Source organism: Nannospalax galili, unplaced genomic scaffold, assembly GCF_000622305.1.
Source record: "Nannospalax galili isolate Female #2095 unplaced genomic scaffold, S.galili_v1.0 scaffold648, whole genome shotgun sequence".
NCBI lineage: Eukaryota > Metazoa > Chordata > Mammalia > Rodentia > Spalacidae > Nannospalax > Nannospalax galili.
The window spans coordinates 6,738,871-6,749,756 of NW_008360311.1; the positions used below are offsets into that span (position 1 = coordinate 6,738,871).

General features: G+C 41.3%; 1 protein-coding gene across 1 annotated transcript in view; it reads left to right on the plus strand.

Moving 5' to 3' along the window:
• Cenpf (centromere protein F) overlaps window positions 1-10,886 on the plus strand; it is a 51,514-nt gene that overhangs the window by 13,961 nt on the left and 26,667 nt on the right. Inside the window, exons 8-10 of the mRNA XM_008824860.3 lie at window positions 4,379-4,504; window positions 5,162-5,290; window positions 9,733-9,855. Coding sequence (XP_008823082.1) covers window positions 4,379-4,504; window positions 5,162-5,290; window positions 9,733-9,855 — 378 coding nt within the window. The remainder of the gene's footprint in view (window positions 1-4,378; window positions 4,505-5,161; window positions 5,291-9,732; window positions 9,856-10,886) is intronic.

Here is a 10,886-nt window from a genome sequence, read left to right on the forward strand (position 1 = left end):
TAGCCTGGACTCCCTGTAGTAGAAATTACATTTATCATTTAACATTTTAACTTTGGTTTTAGTGAGGGCAGGTCGTGGTTCTACCCAACATGTTTGGTGAAGTCTTTTGTCAGATCATCAGTTCAAGTTTTTGGCTGAGACAGTGCTAAGACCAGACTTTTTATTCTGTCGGTGAACTGGCTGGGTTCTTATATTTGTTGAGTGCTTTTTTAAAGAAAAATTATTCCTCAGTGAGCTACAAATCTATTTATCAGAAAATTCAGTTCATCTTTCTCCTCATCACTAATGTGACTTTGTCAATTTTTTTTTGTGTGTATGCTGTTTTTGACCTGTCATTAAACTTGTTTATTAAATAAATGGGATCTAATGCTCCCTTGTGTTCCTAAGTGATTGAATACTTGCTGTTGGTAGTATGGATCTTTCAAACTGTTTACAAACTGTGTGGTGTGAGGCTGGATTTCATGTAGAATGAGTATTGGGGTGGGGGTGACTATAGACCTGGAATTCAACACCCATATTTCACAGATGAAAAACTTAAGACCACAAAAGCGTAAGAGAGAATGCTCAGGGTCACAAACTACATACTTGGAAGAACTTGAGGCCTGTGCACTTGACTCGGCACATCAATGACATCTAGTGGTCAGTTATTTACACATGGATTGTACATCATTGATACCAGAGTGGCATTTAAAAGTTGTTTTGAATTAAGTGTAAATACCATGTAAAGGATCTGTTTTAATTTGCCTGTCTGGAAGGGAAGAATTGAGTTCCCTTAGAGGACTGTGCTGCACTTTGAAGGAATGCCAGTAGAGGGTGCCAAGGGCTTGCCTACTTTGGCGCTTGATTTTTGTTTGACTTTTTTTCCCTTGAGTTTTGTCACCAATCAAAACACTGTCTGTCATTTGGACAGTATTCTTTGAGTTGTTTGGTACAGTCTTCTCAACGTCCTGAGACACATAGTAGTTCTCACATATTTGCTAAATTATATTTATTGCTGTAAATTTTGTAATGCTCTTTGGAAATAGAAAGCTTGAAGATGAATATGATGGTGTCTCAGTGTCTGAGAAAATGGATGAATCTGAACTATTGGCTCACAAATCTGCTGTGTTCTGGGACTTGGGAGATCACTCAGTGGGTAAAGTGCTTGCTGTGGTCCTGAATGAGAATCCTCTCAGCATTCACATAAAAATGCATGCACGCGCACATACCCTCAACAGTAATAACAGAGCCTCTACTGTTTGTTTTTTTTTTTTTTGAGGAAACACTTCATTACTTCATTGTGTAGCCCAGGCTGACCTCAAACTAACAATCTTCCTGCTTCTCCTGAGTGCTTGGATTACAAGTGTGTGCCACTCTGCACAGCCAAATTTTATCCTTTTGAAGTTCTGATATTTACACAGTCCTCTAGTCATCATCGACTAGCTTAGTATTCTTCATCTTTGGTCAGCTAATATTAGTCTTTGGTTTTCCAGCAAAATATTAGTGTTAAAACTTTCTTTTCCTCTGAATTTTTCTGATTTCTAATACTTCTAAAAGCTGTAAATTAGACTCTGGGGACTGAGTAAATTGCTCAGTTAGTAAAGTGCTTCTCACGCAGGCACGAGGACCTGAGTTCATCCCAGCACCCATGCTTAAAATAAGTAAATAGGAGCTGGAGAGAGGGCTCAGTAGTGAAGAGCACTGGCTGCTCTTTCAGAGGAACCAGGTTCACTTCCCAGCACCCGCATGATGGCTAACAACGATTTATAACTCCAGTTCCAGAGGGCCTGGTGCCCTCTTCTTGCCTCTGCAGGCACTGCACACAGAAGAGCACTTGCTTACATGCACAAAACACTCAGACATTAAAAATAAATAAATACAACCTGTGAGATGCCTGTACAGCCGAAAGTCCTTGCAATGCAAGCCTGACCACCTGAGTTCAGTCCCTGTAACTCATCATGGAAGGAAAGAACTGAGTCCCTTGGCCTGTACCTGTGTGCTGTGCACTCTCACAAATATACATATAATAAAAATAAACCAATTAAAAGTCTAAAAAATGAACAAGGAACAGCTGTTTTCCGCATAGCAGGGAAGTTGCACATGTGGACTTATAGCATTTGAGGCAGTATGCACAAAACCTATTCAGACTCAAGCCTGACAAAATCCTATCATTGAGGAAGTAAATGGGCATAAACTACTACTCTAGCTGAGGAGCTGTTGACATTTAGTTAGGAGAGGAGAGGAAGACTTAAGTTTTCGGTAAGGGTATAACCCCTGGTAGGTTGACCACAAGATGTTCTACACCCAAGAGTTATTTGGGCAACACATACTGGAATAGATGGGAAAAAAAGAATTTGAAGTTGGATGGGAAGGGAGGTGAGAATAGATCTGAGAAGAGTTGGGGGAAGGGGGTGTGATCAAAATGTACTATATGAAGTTCTCAAAGAACTTTTTTTTTGGATCTATAGTCCCAGCTGGCCTAGAAATTGCTATGTAAACCAGGCTGGCCTTGAACTCACAGATACCCTCCTGCCTCTGCCTCCCAAGCATTGGGATTAAAGGTGTGTGCCACCATGTACAGCTAATAAAATGTTAAAAAAAAATAAATAAATAGAGGTGGCCTATAATCCCAAGTGCAGGTGAGACAGACAGAAGAGCTTGGGGTCTTGCTGGCCAGCCAGTAGGGCTGGATTGGTGAGATCCAAAAAGTAAGATGGAGAGTGATTGAGGAAGAAAGCCAGTGTCAGTCTGGTCTATATGTGCACCTGCACACATGTTCCTGCATACACTAGCCACACCATGTGCATACACAAACATTGGGGAAATACATTAGTGGAGAGTTTGCTAAATTATTGCACTAGTTCCCTTATGAATTGAGTTCCCCACTAATATGAATCTTTATTATTAGTGCTTGTTTCTTAAGAGTTGTTTGGGGGAGTATTTTAAGGATTTAAAGGGGATGGCTTCAGGGAGAGGAATGGATTTTATTGTTTGAAGAATTGAAACAGTTTTGTTTCAATCTCATTTTAGAATATTATGAATTTTCATGTAATTCATATTTTAAAAGTTAATTACTGGTTAATTGGTCTTAAGGCAACAGCATGTTCTTTGTTGCTTGTGAGAGCTTGATTAACAATCCTGTGATATTCTGAACTTCTGTGAACTACAGAAATGTAATAGCATAATGGGAGTGTTGTGGAAAGAAGCAGTTCAATATTTTAAGTCTCATAAAAATCTATTAAGAAGCATGCCTTTAATTCTAGCCCTTGGGAGGCAGAGACAGACAGATCTCTGAGATCAAGGCCAGCCTGGTCTACTTAATGAGTTCCAGACCAGCCAGGCTACAGAGTGAGACCTTGTCTCAAAAACAACAAAACAAAACCCACCATTGTGCTTAAAAGAGACTCTTGTAGAAGAAGGGTAATGGGCATGCTCTGATTATTCTATTAGGTCAGTATCACTACTTTGATTTGTGTGCATCTGTGTGTGTTAGGAGCTCTGAGGACAGCCTTTAGGAGTCAGCGTGCAGCCTAGCTTGCCTGAGAGCTTTTCGGCAATTCTGTCTCCACCTCCCATCTTGTCAGAGGAGCACTGGGATTACAGATGTGCATTATTCCATTGAGCTTAAGGTTGTTAGGCTTGTGTGGCAAGTGTTTTTGACCTGCTAAGCGTCAGTGTCTTTTAATTGTACTTGCCATGCAGTGGTGTGGATACATTGTGAGGCATCAGTTTCCTGTTCAATAGCACACGTTATGAAGTAGTTTTTTTCTTTTTGGTGTTTTTGAGACAGGGTCTCCCCTGTAGCCCCAGCTGTCCTGGAACTCACTGTGTGGACCAAGCTGGCCTTGAACTCACAGAGATCCGCCTGCCTCTGCCTCCTGAGTGCTGGGATTAAAGGTGTGTGCCACCATGCCCGGCCTATGAAGTTGTTTTTTAATATTATACGTATGACTGTATTGCCCGTATGCATGTAATTACGTTCAGCCATGTTGTGCAATGCCCGAGGAGGTCAGAAGGGGGCATCAGATCCCCTGGAACTGGAATTAGGACAGTTGCTAGCCAACATGTGGATGCTGGGAATTGAACCTGGGTCCTCTGCAAGAGCAGCCAGTGCTCGTTACCACAGAGCCATCACTTCAGCTCCAGTGAAGTATTTTTTGAAAATGCATTCATGCTTAACATCCTTGCTGGTATTTCCCCAGTATTAATTTCACACATGCTAAATTAATCATAATGATCTTAGTATGGGAATGAATTTCTGCCTGACATTTTAATGAAATAAAGAGATGGAAACAATGGTAAACATGAAATAGACTTTGAGGACTAAGATTTGTTAAAACACAAAATATTTGCTTCTTTCTTTGAGTAACTTGTGTGGAACATTTTTATGTGTTGTCAGTGTACTGCATTGGAGCAGAAACTGAAAAAATTGACTGAGGATTTAAGTTGTCAGCGGCAAAATGCAGAAAGTGCCAGATGTTCTCTGGAACAGAGAATCAAGGAGAAAGAAAAGGAGCTTCAAGAGGTAAGTGACGGAAGGTGGAGGAATTCCGAGAGCTCGTTTCTACAGTTTAGGAAATTCAGAGGGGACATTATAAGCACAGATCACTGTGTGTCCCCCATGTCTGTTTTTTTACACTTTTTCCATCTTTCACTTTTTAAAAAATACTTAATTTTTATATTTTTAGGTGTATGCGTGTATGCCCCGGGACTCTCCTCTCTCTGCCTTCTGAGTGTGAGAATTCTAGGTGGACATGTGCCTTCCCGCTTTTAAAGGGTTTTGGGAAGCCAAACTCTGGTGCACAGTTTTTCAGGGCAGTGTGTTATCTACTAAGCTAGCGTGTCCCCATGTTGTAGTGTTCTTCAGCTGAGTTGTGATTATTACAGTTCAGCTATTATTTGCTCTGTCCATCTTTTAACATAGTGATGACTGATGCGGACGGGGTGGAAATAGGTTAGCTACTGTGCAGTCAACTGGAGACTCCTTCATTTGCTTTCTTGAGACCTGAATTTGGTTATCAGGACCAGCCCTCAGGCTGATAGCATTTGGCATTTACTAGTTGTTCAGCATGGCTCCCTGTTGGCTTGTACTTTCCATCTAGCATTGCCTGCTGGATTTTTTGTGCTTGGTCCTAGAGTCTCCTTGTTAATGGTCATTTGATGTGCTATCTTTGCTTTGTAGGAGCTGTCCCGCCAGCATCGTTCTTTCCAAGCTCTGGATCAAGAGTGCACTCAGATGAAAGCCAAACTCACCCAGGAGTTACAGCAAGCCAAGAATACACTCAGTGTTCTTCAGGTGGAACTGGATAAAGTAGGGAGCTGAACTTTGTTTCCTCACAGTTGTGTGTGTGTGTTCTCCACCTCAGTTGACGTAGATTTTTAAGAAACTGATACTTAAAAAAACATACACATCATTAAAGTGCCACATAAATACTGTTTATTTCTTGAAAATTGTAACGTAAGGTTAAATGTGTTGATCTTCTCAAACGTTTATTGTTTCTTTATGGTGAAAGCTTTAGAAATCTTTTCTGAAAGCTCTTTGAACATTATTGTTATACACGGTGATCCTACTGTGCAGTAGCACACCAAATCTTCTTCTCTTGTCGCTGTGATTAGGGCCCATTAGCCGCCAACCTTCGCCTCCTCCTACTCTTCCTGGCTTCTGGTAACCACTGTTCTATTCTCATCAACTTTTTTTATTCCTCCTAGCAGTAGAGTCAGTCTACCTGCCTCCTTCATTCCAGTCTTCCTCTCTCCTTTCTTTCTTGTTAAATGTTCTTTACCCTCATTGATCAAAGCAGAGAATAAACAGAACTTCTGGCTCTCAGTTTTCTCATTCAAAGAAAGAGTAAGATGGATTGAGATTTCAGATCTGAATGTTTGCCAAGATCTGTTACTCTTGTAGTTAACAGGTTATGTGAACAGTGGGAGCTGTTCTAAGTAACTTCTGCCCCCAGAAATTAAAGCTCTGAAAGTTATCATCAGTTGATTTGACTCTAAAAATGATCTCACCCAGGTTTATGACCTTGCAAGCCATTTATTAAGACTCCTATTTTATGTCTCCAGCCTGGAAGTCTTTTCTGAACTGCTGGGTTGTGGGTGCGTACCTGGCATTCCATCCACATAGTTAGCAGCCATCTCCCATATAACATGTTGATAATTGAACTGCAGCTATTGTCTCTTCAATGTGTGCCTCCTTTAGTCTTGCCCTTCCCACTATATAGTAGTTCTATTCTCTATATGCTCAGGCCGACGCGCACAGGTTGTCTTCAGTTCTTTTGAGGTGTTTCAGACTAGACCATTAAAACTCCCAAATCTAGGGGTTGGAGAGATGGCTTAGCAGTTAAGAACACTGGCTGTTCTTGCAGAAGACCAGAGTTCGAATCCCAGTACCCACATGGCAGGTAACAACTGTCTGTAACTCCCAGGGGATCCGACAGTCTCTTCTGACCTCCGCAGGCATTGCACGACATGGGTGCACTTACCTACTTGTAGGCAATACACGTATACACATAAAATAAAAAAACAAAAAAACAAAAAAAACCCATCCTGAATCTAGACAAGCATGGTGGTGGTGGCATACACCTTTAATCCCAGCATTAGGGAAGGCAGAGGCAGGCAGAGCTCTGTGAGTTCAAGGCCAGCCTGATCTACGTAGTGAGTTCCAGGTCAGCTGGAGCTACAGGGAGACCTTATCTCAAAAAGACAAAAAAATAACCCAAATCTACCTTTGTTTATGCACGTTTGTGTATATTTATAATGTATATAAATGTATTCCTGTGTGAATGATAGATGATATAGTTAAACTTTCATGGTAAAATATAAAATCTGTATAGAACAAACGGTACAACTCAATAAATTGCAATAAGACATACTGTTTTGTAACCATTACCTGTCAGGAACTGTAGTCTTGTCATCTATCCCAGAAACCACCTTGTTTGCTCTACCTTCCCAACTAAAGAAAACCTTGACTTTTCTGTCCGTGTTTACACACCATGTTGAATATGACTCCTTCAACCATGTCCAGTACTATATCCTGATCTAGACTGCCATCCTCAATTGCTGTGCTAGCCTCCTGGCTACTCCCCCCACCTGTGCTTTTCCTTAACAGTCTGTAGCCAGCGTGAGCCTTCAGGTATAAGTAAGATCCTGTAGCTCCCCTGCTCAAAACCCTGTGGTTATCTCTGATCTCTTTCAGATCAAAGCCAGGTCTTGCAGAGGTGGCAGGACCTTAGGTGGTCTGCCCCTGCTTCCCTTCGGAGTTCATCCCCTCTCCCCTCACTTGCTTTGTTCCGGTCACGTGGCTTCTGGCCATTGGCTGGGTACAGTAAATACATGGCAAGCTTGGGCTTGGCTTTGCTGGGCCACTTCCCGGGTTGCTCTTTGCCAATGGCACAGAGGGTGTGTGCCTTCATTTCTTTGAATTGTTGTTGAATCTGTTTTCTATAGTTTGCCTACTTTTCTCCATAGTGCAAAACCCCTAACATAGAGTGTGGTGGTTTATCTATATATTTTATCATATGACTCTTCAGGAGTTCATTCACTGTCCCATCATAGCATGTCAGTACTAGATGTAGCTTAAAGTGACAGCATTTACAATACAGCAGCTACTTCTGTTCTTGACTTTTTCCCATTTTGCTGGAGAGAATGCTACATTTTAGAGTTTACCTCAGTATGGCAGGTATTCATCTATTGGTAAAGCTCTATTTATTTTTCAGTTAAGGAATTGCCACTTAATTGATGGCGGGGGGAAGCTTAAAGCTCTTAAATTCTAGTTGTCATTGAGTAGCATATGTTAATAGTCACATCTGAAATTCTCCCCCTGCTCAGGACAAAATGCTGTTGACACTTTGAGTATCCTTCAAGACCTTCAAAGAATTATTTTGCATTTTTTTTTCTTTTTAAGTTAAAAGTAAAATTTATGTGTATGATGTGTGTAAGGGCATCCATGTCATGCAGTGCAGAGGCCATAATAAGGTGTCAGATCTCCTGGAATTAGAATTAAGGACAGTTGTTAGCCACCGTGTGGGCTCTGGAAACTGAACCCGGGTCCTCTTTAAGAGCAGCCAGTGCTCTTAACTCCTGAGCCAATCTCTCTAGTCCATTTGCTTGTTTTTGAGACAGAGTCTCATGCAGGCAGAATAGGCCTTGAATTCCCAAGTCCCCTGACTTGCACTCCTGAGGGCTGGAATTATAGGCATGTGCTTGCCCTGCCTGGCTCTTCTAAGACCTTTAAAAAAGAAGAGTTACAAATGTATTATAATCAGAGCTTTTTGCTTTTAAGTAATAGGGACATTCTGTTGCTATTGTCTAAGCCTTGCTTTTCTGATATTTTGAAGTTTATTTAAACATTCCCCCACTGATATTAGGTTCTCAACATTTTCCTGTGTCCTGCAGCTGGGTTTGCAGTGTCACTGGGCATGTGTCCTAGGGATTTTTGGTGATATTTTTATGGGCAGATTTCTGGGTGTGAAAGTGATGGCTAGCATTTTCTAGATACACCAGTTTGCCCTTGCCCTACTGTGGAATTGGAGCTGTTGATTTTGCTTCAGCTGTAAGAAAGAACATGTTTCCTCTATCGTTGGTAATCAGTCAACTAAGAAATAAAACATTCATTTTGTTATTTGCATTCACAGATACCAGCGATTTCTTTCAGTACCCAATGTAGTATTTCTCCCAACTTTTAAAATTGAGTGATAGGCATTGTCTTACTGATAATATTTTTATTGTTTCATATTAAAGATACAGCCAGCCTTCTATCTGTATAGAATGTGTGTAACTATTTTGTGTGTGTGTGTGTGTGTATGTGTGTATAAAGGATAGAGTCTCATGTATCTCAGGCTAGCCTCAAACTTAAGATTGTTTTTAATTACGGGTATGCAATGGGTATTTGCATGAGTATGTGCATGTGAGTACAGGTGTTTGTGGAGGCCAGAGGTGTGGAATCCCCTGATTCTGAAATTATAGGCATTTGTGAGCTGCCCAAGGTGGGTGCTGGAATCTGAACGTGTCCCTCACAAGAATAGTCACAAGAATAGTATGGGCTCTTAACTGCTGAGTCATCTCTTCAGCCCCTGGCTTCTAACTCTTAATTATCCTGCCTCTACCTCCTGAGTAGGGGCTTAGAGGTGTGTGCTACCACACCACAACACATTGCTGAGGAGGATTCCTAGTACTTCATGCATGCTAGGCAAGCACTCTTTGAACTGATTAAATCTCCACCCCTACTGAAAATCTTTTTAAAGTAATTCTAGGACATTAGAAAGAACAAAACAAAAACTTGGATTGGCTGCAGGTGGAGCTTGCACCGAACCTGTGCGTCTGAAGAGACAGGTCCTCCCCTTGACAGTTGTCTAGCAGTCACTGTGAGCATCTCCTTGCCTCTCACCTCCTGCATTGTGCTCTGGTTAGGCCTGTGATGTACTGAACACATACTCTTCTCTCATTCCTAAACGATAAGTTTAACAGCTTCTCATGTATGCGCCTATCTTACATTGGATACTATAGGCCGTATAGAGAGGGTGCATAGTACGTAGGAGGATGTGCGTAGGTTATGGGGAAGCACAGTGCCACGGCATTCTATCCAGGGAGGATTTGTTGTCCTTGAAGTCCTGGACCAATCTCCTGTAGACAGGACATGTCTCTTATTGAATCTCAGCTTGTTGTCATTTGTTATTTTCCATTTCATTTAAGAACATAATTATTTACAGATTACAGATGATTATTTACAGACTTTTTTTTCTTTTGTTGTAGGTCACATCAGTAAAGCAACAATTAGAAAAAAATTTGGAAGAGTTTAAACAAAAGTTCAGCAGAATGGAACAAACTCTCCAGGCGAATCAGATCACAGAGAACGAGCTGAGGAGAAACAGTGAGGTAAGAGCAGGATGGCTGAGGACGGCCCAGCCTGTGTGGGATGAAGAACTCTTCCTAAAAATCATTTTGTTCAGAGAGAGAGAGAGAGAGAGAGAGGACACGCACACTCATGGCATGACACGCATGTTGAGGTCAGAGGGCAACTTGAGAGATTTGATTTCTCCTACCATTATATGATTCCCACCCTTATGTGGGTTCCCAGTGTCCAACTCAACATGCCAGGCTCGGTGGCAAGTGCTTTTACCCCACTGAGCAATCTCACCAGTCCTAAAAAGAGAATTTCTGTGTCATTTGTCATTGTATTGGTACCATGTATATTCTTTATTGTCCAGAAGTCAGCATATATGCTCTGTGCATAGAGTGTGTGCTTGTCTTTCTACCTTAGTTCTGATGTAATTACTCAGACATTTAACAACTATAAGAAAATACACAGATTATGGAGCTGGAAAGATGCATGGCTCAGCAGTTAAGAGCACTGGCTGCTCTTGCAGAGGACACAGGTTCAATTCCCAGTACCCACATGGCAGCTGACCACCTTCTGTAATTCCAGTTCCAGGGGAATTTGACACCCTTTCCTAACCTGTAGGCATTGCATGACACGGGTGCACTTACATACATGCAGGGAATACGTTCATACACATAAAATATATAACCAAGATCGATATAAAAGGATCAATTAAGGTTGTTTTAGACTGCCTGGGAAGTGGACCTGTAGAAAAAAGGAAGGACTTTTTCTGAATGCAAAGGAGATAAATGAAGTTAATGTATCATAGTAGTATTTAATGTCCAAACTTCTTCCCTCTCTCGTTTTCTTTTTTTGAGGTGATCTTACTAAGTTGTCCATGATGGCCACAAACTTAGGAGTATCTGAGGTAAACCTCAAACGTCTGATTCCCTTGCCCCTACATCCCAGGTGCTGGGGATTACAGGCCTGTGCCACCATGCACCATGTCTGGCTTGCTTTTGTTGTTTTGAGATATACTATTTTATATATAAAAAATACATATTTTTAAAATTTAATTTTTATGTAT